Genomic DNA, 22,716 nt, shown 5'->3' with positions numbered 1-22,716 from the left:
ACACAAATCTTAAAAACTCTTGAAAATCTTAATCTTAAAAAGATTAAAAAAGTAAAAAAATGGTCAATATTTATTAAGAAAAATTTTCAAAGTCTGTTCTTCCAGAAACCAACTTTAACAACTTATTGTATTGTAAACTTAACCTTTTTTCGTCATTATAACTACCACTGTACATGTGATACTTGACTGTGTTTGTGTTCATTGGTATAAACTGATTTTGAACCTCAAATACCAGTGACATGGTCTTGAGTGAATAAAAGAATTGAAAATCTTAGGCCATTCTTTTTTTCCATTTAAAATGCTGAAAAAGAAATACCAAGTTAAAAATCTTAAGCTGAATGTAATAAACTCATGTGAACAAAATATGACTCAAACCTAGGCGAACTGTGAGCTCTGTATCTTGCTTATAATTCTACGATTGACGCTGAAATTTTGGTGGAACATTAGAAATTCTCTATGAATCAGAGTATGTTAAATACTTGTGCAAACAAAATAAAGGAATGATATTCTGTATACATGTATACCTACTCTCTGGGGGCCCTCTTTATACAATAAATAATGTGAAATCTACATCAATTTTGATAACTTTTCAGACACAAGTAAATAAAAACGACATCTTTAAAACAGTTTTCATAGTTCTGACATATTTCTGTTGCGGGGATAAAGTAATTATCGGTATTCCTAAGAAAATATCACAGCGGAAAAATATCCTGGTTTGTACGCAAAGTTAATAACAGTCATTTAATTATAATGGAGAAGACAAATAAAATTTTTGAATGTTTTTAATTTGAGGAATTGAGCACATTAAGGTACAATTTTCTTCTTCACATCTATACATGTAGGACATATGGCACAATATCTTTTCAACGCCCATTGTTGCTCAGGTGAGCGATGTGGCCCAATGGGCCTCTTGTTTTGAATATATACTGTTGAATGAAAAATGTTCCAAAGTTTTTTATCAACTGATTAATAGTAAAGATATTGTTCCCGAGGCAATTCAGAAATGGAACACTGAACTATCACTTCGCTTCGATATAAATGATTCTGTGAAAGATTTTTTTTTAAGTTTGTTTTAAGACAACTACTGATACTTCAATACAGTGGCTACAATACAGAATTCTTCACAGAATGCTTCCAACAAACTATTATTTGAAAAAGATTAATGTTATTTCATATGATGTATGTGCTTTTTGTAAGGAAAATGTGGAAACAATTCAGCACGTATTTATGACATGTTCAGAAATACTTCATATATGGAATAATCTTAGTATGTATATTTATAGAAAAACTTCAAATAGAGTTGGCTTTAATGTTAAAAATGTACTATTTGGTGAACTTCCATTCAGTGGTTACAACAAAGTAGTTAATTTTATAATTCTGTACTCCAAGCAATACATTTTTAATTGTTCAAAACAAGACAAAAAACCTGACATTGTTGGAATGTTACATCATCTGTCATGTTTCCATGTTTCACACATCATCCGTTTCCAACAGAAGACCTTAAAGTTCTCGTACTGTTTCCTATAATTATTTTTTCCAAATTTTGTGCACGAGATTTCGCGAAATCTGTACGACCGATTTCCACCATTTTTCAAAGATGTTTGGGGGTGTTCTAAACTTGATCAATATTTGTTATTTTTTTCGTAGTCACTTCTGGTACCAAATTATCGGCCATTTTGTAAATTTTGACGACCCATTCTGTGCAGCTATAAACTCAGAAACCATTAGAGATATGACTATGAAATTTTCAGGATATGTAGACTATTGTTTGAAGTTGTGCAGCATGTAGTTGTTTAACGCCTGTTGCGCCATTTCTTGGAGCTCGCCTAGGCACGAAAATTGGATACAAATTTTTATTCAAAATGTTTATACTTTTTGATCTGTATCTTTTTATCAGATGATATTTTGTTAAAACATATGTAACAAAAGTTGTAGATAATCAGACGACATTCCTAACAAAATCAAAAAAAAGGGCTGGCCCATTCATTTAGGGGCTAAGACATTCGTAAACTCTAATACGAATAACTTAAAAACGATACAGATTTTGTAATCCGTTATTGAAGCAGAGTTGTTGATAATACCAATATCATTTAGAAAAAAATTATTGCTACGCCCATTCTTGCGTAATTAGTGATTTTTAGGAGTCAAAGTACTTAAGAGTCAAAATCAGCAAGCATCAAGCATTACATGGAAAGTGAAAAAAATATTTTTTCAAAAGCTGTTGGTATATTATTGATTTTAATCTACTTTATACGAAAATTTTAATAAATGAAGGTTTTTGCCAAATTAAAGGACTGGTATCCAAGGAAAGTTGCTTCCTTAGTTACGGATGCACAAAACCTTAGAGATTGAACAATGATTTTAGTCAAGTTTGAAGGTTAATGCTTCCTTAACATTATAATATATAGTATTTTGATCATTGTGGTTATTTTTTAGATTGTCTTTTCCAAATTTAGAAGAAAAAAAAAACTTCAAGTTTTTAAGTGTAATTGTTGCCATGACAACGGGAAGTGAACATGTATTCAAGCTTTAATCATTTTTCGTAAAATTGCATATCTTTATTACTTTATATATCAAATCTACAACCACTGCTGGAAAAATTAATACTGTTTTGCCAGTTGTGACCATCTGTATTACAAATATTTAGAATAAAAATCTTAGGCAACTTAACTCCAATTTTTTTTTCCAGGTTCAAATATATATCGATTTTGCATTTTTGGCTCTTTGAAGGGTAAGGCCAGAAATTAGTTATGATTAGAATTGAAATACCCGGTAACTCTGTTCATATCTTGCCTATTAAACAAAAAAAACCCTATTCTCAAGTTAATTATGCATATCCAAGACATTTTCATATATAATGATTATATTTTATATAGTTAATTATTAGAGGCATTCCACTAAGACATGGATACAGGGAGAAATATACAGCAGAATATAATTTTCATCAACAGGTCTTAAACTCCTTATTGTGTTTACCGGTATATCAATAATTTATTTGAGCCCACCATTATCATCTGAATAAAAAACAATTTTTAAAAGGGGAAGGGGGGGGGGTCAATATTTGTTTTCAGTTTTCTTTAATATGACCTTTTTGCACTTAACATACAGGGTTAATTCTTCAACATTTTTACATTTCATTTAGGTATTCTGAATACTGTGAAAAATAGGATAAAATAGTGTTTTGAATTATGAAGTTCTTCGATTATTAAGAATGTAATAATGCCTGTGCAATGAGTCTTAATGTATTTGTTTAATTTTATTAACTGTATGTAATAGATACTCATTGTCTATATCAATGTCAACAGGCCTGTTCAAGCAGTTCTCAAACTTAGACTTGAATTTCTGGAGAACTTACCACAGTAACTAAATAATTGAAGTTACTTGGATTCTCTTCCTATTCAAGTGATTAATGTAAAATAAACACAAATAGAGAGATATTTGGCATTAAATTAAATCTTTGCAATTGATTTAATATTGATCTATGACTTATAATAATCTACATGTTATCATAGTTTACAATAGCTGATTAATATGAATAAATAACTCTATAAAAGAACATGGTGTAATAAATCATTAGACATTCGTTTATCAACATTGACATATTTTAAATGATCATTAAGTCAAAAAAGTCAAAAATATAACACAACAACACAGCATTAAAATTTAAAATGTACATTATTATGCTCTACTAAATTTTAGTATAATGCAATTATGAGCATTTCATGAGCAAATTTTCTATTATATACAAGTACCTGGTATTAATTGCTTTTATTATAAAGGTTTATGTACAAGGCAAAATCTGCTTTAAAAATTATAATGGTCATAATCTTGCTTTAAGATTATAAAAACAAACAACATTTTCCTCAATATGTTGAATAAAAAGGTATATAATATCATTCAGGATGCTGTCATATGCAAAACATATCTTTTCTGAATCAAGACAAGTACTTCTACTTCTCTCTAACATTGTATTTGCATATGATAATGAAGTGAACTATAGAAAGAACTGAAGTTATTGAAGTATTAATTTCAGGCACATATTTTAAAAACAAAAAGTTTATGTACCATTCCGAAATGTCCCTATCTACACAATTCAGTTTTCATAAGGTTAACTGACAAGATTAAATTCATGGTGATGGTATATATGAGCATTAAAGTATTATGCAGCCATCATAAGTTCTTGAAAATCATGCTCAATGCCTTCAGCCTGAAGATCATCTTCATTATACAAACTATTGTCAGCTCTTCTTTTCTGCAGAACAAGACGGCTAAAGAAGCTGCCTATCTGCAAAGGCGTAAGGAATTCTGCCGAAGAAAATCGCCTTTTGCCATCATCATTACTTATATGTCGCATCTGTTGGGCTATTTCTTCCGGATAACATTTTCGGCCTTTTTTTTCACCAAATTCAAATTTTTCAACCAAATACTTCTTCGGATACGATGTGAATCTTTTTATTTCTCGTCTTGACTTGAGGGCCTATCCTTGTTTCAGCTGATCTATTTGATTTGTTGATGACACATTTTCTAAACAAGGTGTTTTCACATTAATTTTTTCCATCTGTTTGGAATACTCAATCTTTGATCTGTCTGACAATATCTGCGGATGGACTGGTGTAGTGTGATAACCTGCATCTAAATGTCTTTGTAAATTGCCATATTTCTGGAAGGTTCTGGTACACTCAGGGCATGGAAACAACCTTGACATAGGTTCAACTTCTAAGACTTCTTCAGTTGGAATCATATTGACATCATCAGGAAGTGAAACGCTATGGTTTTCTGGAGGTAATGTAAATTCTGGAGTAACAGTGTTGACAAACAGATCATGAGTTGGCTGCTGAGTCGATCTAACAAACATGTCAAGAACTGGTAGTTCTGCCACTTCACTGACTGTATCAGTGGCAGGAATAAGACAGCCATTCCCTACACCATATTGCCTCCAAACTCTAAAATTCCCTCCCTCCTCAAAACTGAAGTTGTTTAATGTAGTAATCTTCGGGATCTTCAGGACCCTTCCTGCCGTCTTTTCATTAATTTTCTGTGGAGGTAGTGCCACTACCACTGTAACATTCTTCATGCTTGATTTGTGTAAAGCATCTTTGAATTCTATGGCCGTGCAAACATCATTTCCTTCGTTTACAAAGCGTCTGATAAATGACTTAGCATGTGACGCTTTTCTATCACAAATGGACTTCCCGCCTTGGGGGTCAGCAAAATCCATGCGACTGCATCTGATTTTTGTGGAAAGAAATGGCATCACAGATATGGATGCAGTACCATGGAAACAGCCAGCGTTGTCAGATCTTACATATGCGTCTTTCAGTGATGGGTTCATTTCTTGGAAATTCATTAGGCTGTTCTTAAGGATTGCATTAGAAGTGTGGGCATCCTGTGATGCAGCATCAAAAATGTGAATAATGGTGTGAGTGTTGACTTCCATGGCTTTTCCATTTCTGAAGGTTCCAACGGTAATATGCCAGCTCAACCCCCTTTTTCCAAACCAATTTGACTGTGACTCCCTGTATTGCATGGGGATGAACTTCATAGCCCAATCTCTTTCCAACAAAATTTCATGATCTTCTAAGTTTTCCAGAATATCTTTACGAGCATCATTCTGATTTACAGTCCGAAGTACATGCTTTTTCCATTCCTGAACTGCTCGAACCCCCTGAAAATATTTGAAAAATTTTGAATGGCATGAAGGCACATTCACTCTCAAATGTTAACATTTACTAATACCTTTCCTTACATGAAGAACAAAAAATGATAAATAATGTGTGAAATTTAAATGGATCAGAGGTCCTTTCATGAAGTAACATGATTATTGTTAAAGCTGATAATTTGATTGATACAATCTGCAAACCATAATGCCACACGGTGTTGATTATGAGACCAACTAGGTTCATATGCTTGTAAATATTTTCACATTGCTTTTTAGGAATTAACAAAATTGTTGCATTTCTGTTTTTTTAGTCCCCTACCGGTTTCACCGGAGGGGACTATAGCTTTCCTCTGCGTCCGTCAGTCCGTCTGTCCGTCCGTCCGTCCGTCCGTCTGTCTGTCCGTCCGTCAGTCCGTCTGTCTGTCCCACTTCAGTTTTCCACACTTTTTTTCTTTATGCATTTGAGGAATGATATGAAACTTGCTGAACAGCTTCAAAATGTCAAACTACAGATCAAGTTTACACTTTTGTAGCGTCTGATTGACATATTTTCGAGAAAATTAATTTTTTATATTCCAATTTTTTAATGTTCGGGTTCGTTATCGGGTTCGGTGTGTAACTGAATAAACGAGGTCAGTATGTAGTCAGTAATAATATCGTGCGTTACTTGTACCAATCCTTTTCCTGTACCATTCCTTTAATCATTTCTAACAAACAAATAAAATCTATAAAATAGTGTCAAGCATTGTGTTGTAAATTTAATCGGCAGGGTTTTTTTTGTATTATTATTACAATCGGGTTCGTTGTCGGGTTGGGCTGTTTAACTGTTTGGTTTGATTCGGGGTTCAGAAGAGGGTAAGAAATGATATTGTGCATAACAGTTCATTGTTTTCACAAATTTTTACCAGCGAATATAGAATAGACTTGGCGAAATTACAGGAGATGAAATAAAGAGTATTATTTTACCTATTTCCTATTTAATTTCTATATCAACTATATATTTTTAATTTCCTCTGTTCTTTTATCTCTGATTAAAGCATGACATCTCGTTTTTAATAGCTCTGAAATAGTTGTGTGCTTCACTGGCGTCGGAAGCAAATTGAAAGTGGGGGGGGGGGGGGGCTAGACTAATCCTCTGAAATATTGAGAAAAAAGTAATTCCCAAAATCATGGAAATCCTAATCCGGGGGAGGGTGGGGGGGGGGGAAGTATACCTTTACTTCCAATAAAAAAAAATTACTTACCCAAAATTCTTTTTTCAAAATCACGTGATTCCTATTCCGTGGGGGGGGGGGGGGGGGGGGCTTGTATGCTTCTGAATCCACTTTTTCAATCCTCAATGTAAATTTAGAAACAATCTTTCCTGCGAGAAAAAGTGGGGGGGGGGGGGGCTGAACCCTCTATTATGCTATGTTTCTAATGGTAAGGTATAAATTTGCAAAAAAAGTGGGGGGGCTAAGCCCCCCTCCCCCTAGCCCCCCCGGTTCCGACGCCTATGTGCTTGGAAGCTTTCATAGAATAATACAAACCGGTAGGGGACGTGTATTGCTTATGCAATACTCTCAGAATGCTTGTTTAACATATATTTTTAGAGTAAACTGGACCTAGGCAGAATTGTAAAAACCGAGCTGCTTGAAATGTTTGTATACATACCTCACTCACTATGTACTTGATATCATCCTTTTGGTTTTCATTTTCATATTTGATTTGCTCTGATGTTTCTACAAGATTTATTAGAACTTCATGAAGTTCTGCACACTGCCTGCAGTAATTTGTGTGGAAATGGTTGCATGTGGAAGAATAATCCTCTGATCCATCTGACAGAGCATACCTGCAACAGTGGTCTGCCACTTCAGAGTCTTTCATAACATGCATCTAAAAATAAGACATTGCAATTAAGATTCTGTTGTCAGCTAAGAAACTGTTTAAAAATAACACCATTAAAAGTGCGACATTATAAGATCATAATTAAGGACGGAAATTTATGTTGCATGTATTATTTCAGCATGAACAGTAAATTGTTTTTGCCTCGGACAAGAATGTCTTGGCGTCATTGAAAAAATCACGTCAAATGATTGCTTTATGAATTTCTTTACACAGCGAGCGTCAAAATTTATACGTCAACATGGCAGACGTAACGTTATTTTAAGTTTAATTTTAAGCGACCCCCCCCCCCCCCTTTGCCTGTGATTAATATTACAATATTCTACAATGGCATCAAGGTTTGCATAGATGACTGATGAGGAAGGTATTAAAACATTAGAGAATAAAGCTATTAATTTAATTGTTATATATTATCTTTTGTTTGATTACATATCAAACTTTAGGCCCTTGACAAAACAAAAAACTTTTTAGGTTTGTCACTGACTGTTTACAGGACTGTACCGACTCCACAAATTTTTGCAAACTACAGTAACAGACCTAATAAGTAATGATATTCCAAAAAGCCTTTTACCTTGTACTCTAGTTTAAGGTACTGCTTTGAAGTTGAGAGAACTCTGCAAATGTTATCTAGCCAACATTTTCCTTTCCCCAATCTACAAAACAATTCCGCAGCTTTCTGCAATGTCTCAATTGCTTTGGAGCCATGATCTGCAGCATAGTTGTCCAGTCCTTTCATAGATCTGCGAACAGTTGGTCCCACAGAATGAAGAATACGCATGTATGAACTATAACTGGCTTTATCTTGGAAAAGGGTTTCATCACAGTAACTTAAATACTGATCAATAACATGAGATCTAATACTGTTTAGGATGATTTTTGGCACAGTAATAACATCTCCAGTTGATAGTTTCAGGTTGGATTCCCCATAGGGCAAATCTGTCATTATTGCTGGGCTGGTAATGAAGTCTAAGAAATGACTAATCTGGGCATTTGTTATTCCCTCACGTGTTCTTCCTTCATTAGGTACCTGTTGTCCTTGTCCAACACTTGATGCATGTTTTCTTGCAGCACCAAACTTATAATGTGATAAATTAGGAATCAGATTCTTCATCTTGCAGTATGAAACTTTGTTGGCTACTATAGAAAGGATTTGTCTTTGTGTGCCCCAGTCAACACTTGACATATAACTTGCTGCAACATCCTCTAAAAACTGTGGTTCAAAGTTGTCATCTTACTTTATGACAGCCTCAAGAACATGCTCTTGTTGTCCAGGTGCCAACACACTCAAAACTTAGCTAAGATTTTTTTGGTTTTCAGAATGTTGTCTCTTTAAGTTCTTTCTGAACAACCATTCCAATCAGAAGATAAGGTCTTCTTTACAGGACTAGCCCCACATATGGAAAGAAAATTGTCCAATGCCTTTCTTTTTAAATTGCACGAATCTGATTCCTGATTTCCTGATGGTAACCAAATACTTCCAGCGTCACTGGTGTGTGTAATGTGAACTCAGAGATCTGAAATCATTATCAATAGAAATTATGAGATGCATGTGTAATTTTGGTGTTCATATATATTTAATTTCATAGGCGTCAGAACAGGGAGGATATATATATATATATACAATGTATATATTTTTTTGCCTCCATTGATACCAGTATATAATAAAAACTCTTCATTTCCTATTTAGCTTGTTTGCATTTCTTACATGACTAAATCTCTCGACATGTATTATTGGAATAATGAAGGAGCGGGACTTGCAGGTGGTAAGATTAAAGATGGTTCTGCTTCGCGCTTCAGTGCATAAACAGAACCCCAAGAGCTAACCCCAATTAAGCATACCCATAGCAAATCCCTTGCAGGACCTGAGCGGACCCAGAGCAACTCAAATTTCAAAGAAGCAGAGCCCAACAAGATCCTGCACAGACACAAAGTGAACAGCTTACAGTGTCTGCTCTGGTGTAGGTTGTGTCCGGTTCATTTACTTAATATAAAAGCCAGGCAGGCTTTGGGCTTCCAAGATTTGATCTCACAGTCAACCATGTTTTAAAATATCCTGGTGAATATCTTTAACATTGCTATTTATTTCTTAGATGTGCATTACAAATATTACAAGGAGCTAGGTTCTACCTTTGAAGTTAATCACACAATATTAATTGTCATTCATTACTTCAGGAGAGATAATTTTAATAGATGATGGCATGCATTATCATAGTTTAATTTCCTTACCTCATCTAATTCTGTTTCTGTTTCTTTCTGAGATTCACCTCCAATATGCTGATTTTCATTCTATAAATAGTATATAAATAGACTATACTACAAGTTTTGGGGTACATATTAGTGTAAATATTGCAAGTTTTGGTAAATTTGACATAGTAGTTCTAAAGCATAATTTTTCCCATGTCAAGGATTTCTGATCCCTTCTGCTCTACATACACCATTGACCAAACAAACAAATCATATGTCAGTTAATGATTGCATGCACCATCTACTGAGCGTATTCATTGTTTTTACTTTTCTGACCTAGCTCTTGTTCTGATCATTCAGAAAATGTGTAATAAACTGAAACACTACAGTAATTTGGCTTTTACAATGAACAAGTATTTATAGAGATCAAATTTGTGGAATAATGGGCTCCCTCTGACTATAATCTGATGGCAGTAAGTCAATTACTTGCTAGTCTGTCTCAAGTTGAAAATGGTTCAGCACTGATCAATGCATGCACATATAACATCATTCTTGAAACGACAATTCTTATTGAATCATGCAAACTTTCATGACACCAACTGATGCGAGGTTTCTAACCCTGTAAAATTCTGCCTATTCGGTCACGGGTTTATGTAGAGCAGAGCAGATCAGAAACTCTTGACTTGCAATTGGTAAGTTGTTTCTAGAGAAAAGGCCAAACATATAAAAAGTGTACAAGACAGATGAATGGACAGAATGTCAGATGAACAAAGCTCACTTGAACCTTCAGTTCAAGTGAGCTAAAAATTTACCTAAGGTAACTTTTTAAATTTTTGAATAACATATCATTTTAATACCTACTTTATATGTGTTAAAGTGAGTGTTATGTTAATGAATAGCAGTAATAGCTTTTTTCTAAGAGAGCTATTTCATGTTGTATATTCAATAATGTAATGAGTGCACAGACAAATGCACAGAGAAGTGGATTTAAAATCAACTTCATAAGATTCATGCAGTTATACATATTGGTCCTATATAAAATATAACATTTCATGCATGCAAAATTTAATTAAATATTCATCAATTAAATATTAAGTTCATGAGAGCTAAATGATGTAGGCAGGAGGTAAACAGAGTTTACACTGCTTTGCTGCAACTATATGTTATTTTCAAATAAAGCTTAATTGATACAAAATAAAAAAATGATTCCTAAAAATACAAACCTCAACTGAAGAAGAAGTTTCTATTGTATCTGGCAGCACTTTTTCTGTCAGATGTACATTCAAATCACCTCTACACTGACGACAAAATCCTGTAAATATTCAAAGAATCAACAAAATGAAAAAATAAAAAAAAATAGCCATTTGACAAAGGGCATTGTAATTTTAATTTACATGTACATGTACCTATCAATTCAATTTTAATTCATATCAAAGGCACATTGGGTCTGGAAGTAAATTAAGTTTTCCAGAGTGTTGGCAAAACCCAGATGCATTATTTCCTCAACATAAAATATTTGCTCGGTTATTAAATGTATCGATCAGAATTTTAATGCCTGTACTTAAAAACTGTATGCATTTACATAACTGCAGGATGTTGCATATCTATTTATCTAATCTTTGTAATATGTAAATACTTCTAAAATAATTAAGCTGAGATTATCTTAAAAAAAATATGATAAAAAAAAAAATTCCTTTTGACACTTCAATGCATATTTTATAATCACATTTTACAACTGGAGTTAATTTGTTGATCTTCTACTACTCTTTAAGGGTCAACATTTAACATACTTACAGTGTATTAGAATAAAAAAAATATATATGTACCTGCTCCAACTGGAACTACTATCTTATATTGTTTCCATATTTCATAACTTTGCAGCAGTGAAATAGAGTTGTATGTAGTAGCCTTGTGTTTTTTGGAGCAATTTGGAAGAGGTGCACCGGCCATGCAAAGTCTGCTTCTCCTCCATCCTTTTCCCAAGTGAAAGCGATGATTTGGGCATATTACATAATTATTGATATTGGTATTCTCTTCATAATATCCTGCTCTTGCCTTGATAAGGTCACATTCTGTTTTTATGGTGGAGCAAGGAATATGGTTTGCTTGTAAATGTGATGTTATGTCTGAGTCACACAAGCTAAATACAATATTGGTATTTGGTGATATGTTTCCATTGCATCCACATTTGATTTCATCCAGTGAAGAAAATGAGCAGAGACTCATACTTCTGTTTAAAAGTTAAAACAACACATTAAGATTCAGAAATACCTTTTTGGTTAATTGAATTTCAAAATATATTTTATGTACATACAACAGTTTTCAAAATATGAACAACTTTGTACTTTGTTTATAATATAAGCTGCAATTTTTAGCTACATGTAATAAAGTATATTAAGAATAATATACAGCAATAGTACATCCTAACCTCCCCTTATTAGATCAACTATGCTGCAAATTAATATATAAGTTTTTATTTCATTAAAAATAATGAAATTCTTGACTTTTTAAAGGAATATTTAACTGAGTACTATTTATCAGTATATCCAGAGTGCAATTTGTATGCACGCATGCACAGTTCCTTGGTATTAAAATTATTATCAGCATAAATAATTAAAATACTGATTCATTCTTCTTCTCAAAATAGATCATACATAATATTTACTCATTGTTATAACAATAAATTGATTTGTACTATCGATGTTTAAAATGTATGTGCAAGCAAATATATAAACAGATGATTGTTGTAATATTTCCTTTTATTTCTGATACACTGTTTTCTAGCAGACCTATTAAAATCAATAAAAATTGTTACTCACCATGATAAATAAACAACTTAACAAGTTATATAGCACAGTAGCTAAAATACTGCAAACGTCTGCTCTGTCTTCGCTGTCATCTTTGTAAACAGTGTAAACAAAATACAGTTTTCACCTCCTTGCACTAAAGAGTCATATCAAAGGGAGGTAATTAGAGAGTGGATTTGGTAGAATGAGATGGATATTAAATTGGTTTTTAATTACAAACGTAATACTTGCCTATGGATTTTTTCCTTGATTTTTATAGAACACATGCTAGACTTGAAATACTTTATGGTAGTAAATCTTGACATGGTTGTAGAATTTCATAAAATAGCATTAAACTTAAGGATATTTATTCGTAATAATTACACAAAAAACGGGTATATATATCAAAGGATGAGTTATTTATACATCTATTTTGGTAAATATATTACAACACTGTGTATTTTAACTTTAAAAGTTATCAAAGGAGTTTTGATATCATTAAACAAAAATTATATATGAATGTACAAAATATCTCATATTGGACTTACGTAGAAATCATATGATTAGAAGCACGTGGTTTCCATGGTAACAATGCAAATAATTTACTTTTTACCTGAATATTTTTAATACTAACTTCATTCTGATGATTTTTATGTGTGTTATTATCATAACCTTTTTTTAAGCCACTTTCCATATTTTTAACAAAAAGCTTGATGCTTGCTGATTTTGACTCTTAAAGTAGATCCAGTGTTCTGTGACGTCACCCTTTTTTGTAAAACTTTGAATTCTTTAAAAATTGTGCAAGATAGTTTTATTTGTTTTATGTGAATATAATCACATGGATGTAATTAGAATTATTGGTAGGTTAAAGATATTTACGCACTTAATTTTATACTAAATTTCCAAATTTTTATATATTTTATCTACGCAAAGGGGAAATAACTCTTTTTCTGACTTTTCTCTCAGTTGTATGTCTAAATGCTATAGTTTTTCCTATTCCAATGATTAATTTTAAAATATTTTTGTAATTTTAGTTTTCTGATAAAGTTGACATTAAAATTAAACAAGAAAAACAAATTTCTGCCTACAAGATTTTACTTTTAACAGAAAAAAAAATACATTTTTCTAATGCTAAATATGCTTTAGTTTATGTTTATCTGGCATCTCAAAAAGTGTGATGACATGTATATTTTTTCAAACAATTGATGACATTTAAGTCTATTAAGGGTGTTATTTACTCAGGGTTTGAGTTCTCAAATTTCGATTGTTATAAAGTTCAATGTAATGAGTAAAATTTGTTCTAAACACAAAAAGTATTTATGAAATGAATTATTATTGACAAAACATTCAATAGTTTTACTTTATTATGAAATTAGGCTCAAACAAAAATTGACTTTTAGTCAAACAGAGGAAATTCGGACTAAATTTTGCAGATTTTGTTTTCTGCTAAAAGTTTTTTGGCAGTAGTCTAATATTAAAAGTTAGGATGTTATATTTAAGTGTATGTAATTTTGCATATTTTCCGTTAGTTTTACCTCACTTATTCATAAAAATAATCTTATGGCACGAATAATAAAAATATTGAAAAATGCTTAAAAACGATAAAAGACACCATATCTCAAAATTTTGATCATTGACCTCATATAAATTTTATGCCAACAGAATAAGGTCAATATAAGTAGTTCAATACCATAAATGTTTTTGTATTATCATCATTCAATTTTTTATAAAATTGAATCAAAAATGGGTAGGGATTTGAAAAATGATAGAGGAAATTCGGACTGAATTATTTTTAAAAATTTATGCTAAAATCTTAATGTTGTGTACTTATTTAGTGCCACTGCCATTCATAAAGTGTATCTTATTTTTTAAAGTGTTTAATTATTTGTACTATTTTTTTAATTAAGAAAATCTCAATCGTAGTGTAAAATTTTATGGAATTTTTCTTGATTTTTCAATAAATATTCAATGGCCATTAACTCAAAATGTAGGTCATTGACCTACTTTTCTGAAAGTGAAAAATAACAATACAAGCAAAGGTCTATAACACACAATAGATGGTTTTTCATTATCATCAGTGGATTTTTTTTTCATTCTGAGTAAACGTCATCCTTAAGTAGAAATCAGTTCGGTTTTTCAACTTTCCTCAGAGAATTTTACGAGTATGGAGCTACCTTAAGATCAATTCTATGTAAGAATCAAAATTCGGTGGCCACGCATAGTCACGGATTTTCTTCAAACTTGACAATTTGATAGACTTTGATGAGTAAAAAAGCATAACACCATTTGCTTGTTGCTATGTGGTCCCGTTGCCATGGTAACCGAGGGTTAAGATGTAAAAATGGCATTTTAATGCTTAGGGAGAACATATTGTAAGTAATGTGCAGAACTTGGGGTTTCCAAGGTAGAATATATTATTAAAAAAAGTTGTCATTTTTCAAAAGAAAGAAAAAAATTAATGGAGAAACGCATGTTTTTAGAGCGTTTCCATGGTTACTAAACAGAAATTTTAAAATCTGTTTTCTTCATCTAAGTATAATAAAAATTGCAAATCTTGGATTTTTTGGTAAGCACTATTATGATTGTGCAATTAAAAATTTATATATGAAAATTGAGAACCGTTGCTATGGTAATAAGCTTACAAATAAGGAAAATTATAATATTTTTAGGCATCTTTAAATGGATAGTATTCACTTATAATGAATAAATATATAAAATCAAATTGTGAGAAAAAATAAAGTATGTCCTTAACTTTAATGACACTTGAAAAAAATCTGGAATTTTCTAAAAATAACTGCTGTTGCTATGGACTTTTCAAAAAGTAAGAATTTCTGAGTGATTTTTTACGCAACTTAATTTTCCATAGCAACAACACTTCTCTGTTGCATTACAAAGGTTTTGTGGTGTATAATAAAAATATAGATATATTTTTACAAGTTCAAACTAAAACGATTGCAAATAAATTCTAAAATCAGGAATGAAAGCATATCAAAATAATCTCCAATTTCTCAGTTTTTCTTAATTTTTGGCATTGTTGCCATAGCAACGGATGTCAATTTTCATTATAAAATATATATTGATATGGATGTAAAAAATTGACAGTTTCCCATTTAGGCTTAGTAAAAAACCGCAGAAAACTGATTTCAAAAAATTGTAACGGTTTCCATGGTAACATTTTAAAAGTATTGGTTTCTCCATCAACTTTCTTATATAATTAAATAATTGAAAATAGGACAAAGGCTGTTTTATGTCTTTGATAGTTTTCATTAGTGGGCAAAACCTTCTAATATGGCTTCAAAGTAGGTAGGTTTTGCTAGTTTCCTATCTTTAGCCTCGATTACCATGGCAACGGTTACCCCCAGCAACCAACTTCTAGTGGTTTATTTGCGTTTTACACCTAGGTGTTTCCATCTATGAAATATAAAGAATTGGTGACTTTGTGTGGCCAGACTATTTTATAAATCATTGATTCTTACATAGAATTGATCTTAAACTTTGACGCAATATAACTAGAGAAGTAGACATATTTTGTTAGCCATCATAGAAAAGAAATTGTTTGCATTAATAGTCTATATGAAATCCATTGATCAAAACCCCAATTTATGTCCCCCTAAGGGATCTGCAGGGCTGACCCCTAAAATATTGAATCATTTGTACCTCAACAATGAACAACAATGTTAGTTGCGTGTCAGAACAAAAAAATGTTAGAATTCTGAAGACCTTTTTAAAAACATCATGAAAATTGGGCTGCCCCTTCAATTAGGGGCCAAGACACTCGTAGACTGTATTACAAATAACTTAAAAACAATAAAGAATTTGTAATGCATTATAGAAGCAAAGTTGTTGATCGTAACAATACCTATCAGAAAAATCATTGCCACGCCCGTTTATTATGTAATTATGGATTTTTATGGGCCAAAGTACTTAAACTTTGACGCAATATATCTAGAGAAGTTGACATATTTTGTTAGACGTCGTAGAAAAGAACATTTTTCCATTAATGATTTAAATCGATTTCACTTTTCAAAACACCAATGACTGTCCCCATAAGGGATCCACAGGGCTGGCCCCTGAAGTATTTAATCATTTGTATCTCAAAAATGAACAACAATTTTAGATGGGTGTAAGAACAAAAAAATGTTAGAATTCTTAAGAACTTTTCTAAGAAATCATGAAAAAGGGGCTGGCCTCTTTATTTAGGGTCCAATACACTCGAAAACTCTATTACAAATAACTTTTAAACGATAAAGATTATGTAATGCATTATAGAAGCAAAGTTTTTGATCGTTACAATATCTATCAGAAAAATCATTGCCACGCCCATTTATTACGTAATTAGGGATTTAAAGGGGCCAACGTACTTAAACTTTGATGCAATATATCTAGAAAAGGAGACATATTTTGTTAAGCATTGTAGAAGAGAATATGTTTGCAATAATGATTCTTATTGATTCCATTTATCAAAGCACCAAAGTCTGTCCCCATTAAGGATCTAGAGGGCTGGCCCGTAAACTATTCAATCATTTGTATCTAAAAGTTGAACAACAATTCTAGATAAGTGTAAGAACAAAAAATGTTAGTATCCGTGAGATCTTTCGAATGAACTCAGGAAAAAGGGGCTGACCCCTTAAATTAGGGGCCAATACACACGTAAAGTCTATTACACATACCTTAAAAACGATCAAGATTTTGTAATGCATTATAGAAGCAAAGTTGTTAATCGTAAAAATATCTATCAGGTAAAATCATTTCCACGCCCATTTATTAGGTAACTATGGATTTCTAGGGGGCCAAAGTACTTGAACTTCGACGCATTATATTCAGAAAAGGAGACATATTTTAATAAGCATTGTAGTAGAGAAAATGTTTGCATTGATGATTCTAATCGATTCCATTAATCAAAACACCCAAAGTATGTCCCCATTATGGATCTAGAATGCTGGCCCCTAAAATATTCAATTATTTGTATCTAAAAAATGAACAACTTTTCTAGATAAGCGTAAGAACAAAAAATGTTAGTATTTGTGAGACCTTTCAAATGAACTCAAAAGGGGCTGGCCCCTTAAATTAGGGACCAAGACACTCGTAAACTCTATTACACATACCTTAAAAAGATCAAGATTTTGTAATGCATTACATAAACAAAGTTGTTGGTCGTAACAATATTAATTTGTTAAACTCATTTTCACACCAATTGATGACGTACAATGTAATGGGGATTTTTGGTGACTAAAACTTTTAAACCTTTAATCTGCTTTATGTGAAAAAGCAAAACTCTTTGATTAACATTTCATGGGACATTGACAATCGTATGCATTATCTGAAAGGGAGTGGTTGAGGGGGGAATTCTGCAGTGATATCTTAATCGTATCGTTTAAAAATTGAACGGAAGACGTACTCGTTACTCGTAACGAGATCGTATCTAGTTTAGGTAATTTTTGAAAATGATTGCTGTTGTAAAGATCATATCGAGGAAAATTTAATTTTATTTGCCATGAAAACTGTTTTAGATCGACCAAACATGTCTGGAGGAACATGCACTTTACAAGGCCACGCAGTCAAACTGAGATGTGATGTCTTTCTTTATGACGAATCACCTGCACTGACTGATGTGTATTGGACTAAAGGCGGTATCAAGCTTGACATTGCAACACACAATGGAAAATATTTGGGAGTAAATCTTACTGATCCGTCACTGACTATTAACAACGTCAATTATAATGACGCTGGCAACTATCAACTAATTGCGGACAACGCGGTTGGTGAGACAAGAAGCGAAGTAATTATATTAGGTAACACAATACGTTCCTCAATATTTGCACCCCTAAAACAATACTAAGAAACCATGTTTGATTTAAAGCTTCAGTTACCGATTCGTTATTCAAAATAAGGTAACTTAAACCTGTTTTTACTCAATAGTATGCTGATTGTAAAAAATTACTAAAAAAGCGATCTTAGATTTACACATGTAATACTGAAAGAGACAAATACAGAGCTTAATTAATTAAATTCCTAGTAAATATAAACAAAACTAAGAAATTTTATATTTCTATTAAAGGCTAAGAACAACATCTTAATATGCTTTAAAAACAATAAATCAAGATTGTACATAAACACCAAATTTAGATTATATATTATATTATATTCATATTAACCCATTTAACTTGACCTTGTTTTGAATTGTATGATCGCATTTCATTTTAGGTTTACTTTTGTAAAAAAACAATATTTACATTACTAGGTTTGCCAGAGGTATTTTTAGGAAAATATGACAAAAAGGAGGATGGTAGCCTGTCGTTTACAATGACAATAAAATCGGTACCAGTTCCACATGCTGTGCAATGGCGCATGATAGAAAATGGTTCCGACACGTTTGAACCAATCAATGTCAATGCTTCAGAATACAAAGGAACATCGAATACATTTCCTCATCCTGTATTGGTCATAAAACATGTAGAAAAAATTGAAAATTGCAGCTTTGAAATAGAGGTTAAAAACCTAATCGGAACGGTTAAAAAAGGATTCCAGGTAATAAAGAACTATCCAAAAATGTACCTTTCATCAATGTTTAATTGTTTACTGCTCACGTGTGTCATAACAACAGACCTTTATATTCTAACCAAACTACGCAACAAAAGTAAGTGAAGATTATATGTGCATCATATGAACAATTTAGGTATTCATTTAAGCAAAATATCCCAAAAAATATCACAAACATTCAGTGTAGTTTGGGCTAATGAAAACATATTTCAAGGCATGGAATAACGCATTCTTGATTCATAAAACATGATTAACACCAAAAATATACAGTAGGAATTTATATAAACGTTTCTACATAAGGGGTGAACGAACGATATTCTTTACCTTATCAAAAAAAAAACATTGCGTTGTCACATTTTGTTTAATTGCTTTAGCATTTCTTTCTCTAACAAAGAAACCTCACGTCGAATTATATATAAACAAACCCTCTGTTTTTCAACAATAAATGATTCACGGTTTCGGGGGGAATCTGTTATCGCAGGTGTTAAGAAGTGGTTTATTCAAGACAAAAATATCCATTTCTTCAAAGTTAAAGCATTTCCAAAAAAAAAAATAAAGAAATAAATCTTTATGCCAAAAAAAATAGTTTATCGGGCGAAATTTCTTAATTCCTTTCCATTTTGATAATGTATATTCCATCATGATTTGCCAAAGCAAACCACATCTTTGATGCCATCCATGCTAGCCAAGGATTTCTGATCCGCACCGCTCCTCACGAACGCTTTGCATATCGTACTAACAAAAGGAGGGATATTTTCTTGCATTTTGATTGGGGTTTACTAAAACCTTTATTTAGGGGCCAAGACTCTCGTAAACTCTATTACAGATAACTTAAAAACGATACAGATTTTGTAATGCATTGTAGAAACAAAGTAATTGATCGTAACAATATCAGTTTGTAAAACTCATTTCAACACCCATGAAAGACGTAATTAGGGATTTTAGGGGACTAAAATCTTATATTTTTAATGTGCTGTATGATAAAAAGCAAAACTCTTTGTTATTTTTAAGGATAATGACAATCGTATACATTTTATTCGTTGTTCGTAACGAGTTCGTATCTAGTTAAGGTTTTCCATTGGAAACGGAAGACCTTATAGTTTTCATACAGTTTCTTCTTATTATTTTTTTTCCACAAATTTTGTGCACGCGATTTCTCGGAAACTATCCAACCGATTTACACCATTTTTTCACAGATGATTGGAAGTGATTTGAGTTTACCTTTTTTTTAAATATTTTTGCCGTCGTCACTTCCGGTACCGATTTATCACTGGTTTTGTGACTTTTACGACCCATTTTGTGCATGCTTTTTCTCACAAAGTATCAGAGATATGAATATGAAATTTTCAGGATAGGTAAATCTTAGGCTGAAGTTGTTCATATTGTTTTTGTTTTACGCCAGTGGCGCCATTCTTAAGGGCTCACTATGGCTAACAAAATTGGGTACAAATTTTGTTCCCCTTTTTGTACACATGATTTCTCTGAGTTGACTCGATAGATTTTCTTGAAATTTTCAGGAGTGAAAGAAAAAATTTATATCTCCAGTTTCTTTCAAAATTCATTTCCTGTCGTCCGTTTCCTGTCCCCGCGACAAAAAGCTTGTGACATTGAGATCTCAAAAATGATAAGGACTTGGGCATTCACACTTTATAGGATTATGGAACATATACTTGTAGATGTCTTTAAACTTTTTTTGTTTTGCTCCAGTCGTCACCGGAAGCACTTCAAAAATTATTTTTTTGTTCGCATTTAATTCGTTTCATATAGATTAATAATCCTTATATATGTCATGTATCCGTTAAATAAAAACAAAACAATCTACTTCCAGTGAGATATCTCAAATATCTCAGAAAGCGGTTTTTTTTTTAAAAAAACGTTTTACCAACGAGATCTCAGAAAGTAAAGTGATCAATAAACGAAACTTATATAGATAATAGACATTCGATAGAAAATGCGTTTAATCGCTTTCATTTAGTCAGCCGTCATTTCCGTCCTCACCGGAAGGGTTCAAACAAATCATGCTGTTTGAAAGTTTGACTGTTTTTCTTTGATAATAATAGTAAAATTGATATATAATAAAGTACAAGTGTCTAATGTTCAAGAAATAGTAACTTTTTATTTTCACTGAGCATTTCCGTTTGTCCGTTTCCTGTCAAGAGACCAAAAACAATAACTCCACAAGTTCTCAAAAACGGTGATGGCTTGAACAACCAAACTCTGTGGGATGATAGCCCTAAGTATTTATCCGTGTTTACATGATTTTGATTGAATCGTCATTTCCGGTCGCCACCGGAAGCACTTATTTTGTTTCCTTATCTTTTTTTATATGGAATGTATACTGGTATATAATTACACGATCTTATATATGTTAAATTAGCAAACATATTCTACTTCCGGTGAGTTATATCAAATATCCTAGGTACCCTATCCTTTTTACCAATTTGATACCCGCGAGATCTTAGTCACTGTAAATTATTGAGACACGATCTTTTATGAATGATAGACAATTGATTGAAGATATGTTTAACGGGTTTTCTTTTGTCAACCGTCACTTCCGGTTCTCACCAGAAGAGTTCAAACAATTCATGTTTTTAACAAGTTTAACAAGTTTAACCGATTGTTTTTGGTGTTTCATCTAGCATGATAAACAGTGATTTAAGCTAGGCAAATGTAATAAAAAAAGATCTCAAAAACGGTGATGACTTGAACAACCAAACTTTGTGGGATGATGGCCCTAAGTATTTATCCGTGTTTACATTCTTTTGACTGAATCTTCGACACTCCCGGTCGTCACCGGAAGCACTTACATTTTTTTTAATTTTTTTTTTTACATTGAATGAATACCGGTATATCATTACACGTTCTTATATACGTTAAATTAGCAAACATATTCTACTTCCGGTGATCTTAGGTACCCTATCCTTTTTACAAAATTGATACACGCGAGATCTTAGTCACTGTAAATGATTGAGACACGATCTTTTATGAATGATAGACAATTGATTGAAGATATGTTTAACGGGTTTTCTTTTGGCAATCGTCATTTCCGGTTCTCACCAGAAGAGTTCCAACAATTCATGTCTTTAACAAGTTTAACCGATTGTCTTTGGTGTTTCATCTAGCATGATCAACAGTGATGTAAGCTAGCAAATGTATAAAAAAAATCCCCAGCTTTTATTTTCATAAATCACTTTCGTTCGTCCGTTTCCGGTCTCGAGACAAAAAAACCTAGATTCACCAAGATCGCAGATTTTGCTGAGAATATTGATATTTTCTGGTATCATATAAAAACAAAATCGGACGGAAGACCTACTCGTTACTCGTAACGAGATCTAGTTAAGGTCTTCCGTTTCCAACGGAAGACTTTATTGTTTTCGTACTGTTTTTTCTTATTTTTTTTTTTCCACATTTCGTGCACGAGATTTCTCGAAATCTATTAGACCGATTTCGACCATTTTTTCACAGATGTTTGGGGGTGTTCTAAAATTTTCAGGATAGGAAGACAATAGTTCGAAGTTGTGCAGCATGTAGTTGTTAAACGCCTGTTGCGCCATTTCTTGGAGCTCGCCGGGGCCCAAAAATTGAGTACGAATTTTCAAACAAAAATTTCATACGTTTTGATGCGTATCTTTTTAACAGTTGATATTCTGTTAAGACATATAT

At 32.4% G+C, this 22,716-nt stretch overlaps 2 protein-coding genes across 2 annotated transcripts in view; one reads left to right on the top strand and one right to left on the bottom strand.

Moving 5' to 3' along the window:
* The window catches only part of LOC128173363 (uncharacterized), an 86,539-nt gene that overhangs the window by 7,026 nt on the left and 56,797 nt on the right, over positions 1 to 22,716 (top strand). The window contains exons 5-6 of the mRNA XM_052839045.1: positions 18,024 to 18,305; positions 18,755 to 19,041. Coding sequence (XP_052695005.1) covers positions 18,024 to 18,305; positions 18,755 to 19,041 — 569 coding nt within the window. The remainder of the gene's footprint in view (positions 1 to 18,023; positions 18,306 to 18,754; positions 19,042 to 22,716) is intronic.
* LOC128173364 (uncharacterized) lies at positions 3,462 to 8,485 on the bottom strand. Its single transcript, XM_052839046.1, has 3 exons — positions 8,115 to 8,485; positions 7,313 to 7,534; positions 3,462 to 5,665 (listed from the first exon to the last, which is right to left on the bottom strand). The coding sequence occupies exons 1-3, from the start codon at positions 8,319 to 8,321 to the stop codon at positions 4,478 to 4,480; spliced, it is 1,617 nt and encodes a 538-aa protein (XP_052695006.1). The 5' UTR covers positions 8,322 to 8,485; the 3' UTR covers positions 3,462 to 4,477.

This window comes from Crassostrea angulata, chromosome 2 (assembly GCF_025612915.1).
Source record: "Crassostrea angulata isolate pt1a10 chromosome 2, ASM2561291v2, whole genome shotgun sequence".
Taxonomy (NCBI): Eukaryota; Metazoa; Mollusca; class Bivalvia; order Ostreida; family Ostreidae; genus Magallana; species Magallana angulata.
This window is presented reverse-complemented; position numbering and strand designations above follow the sequence as displayed.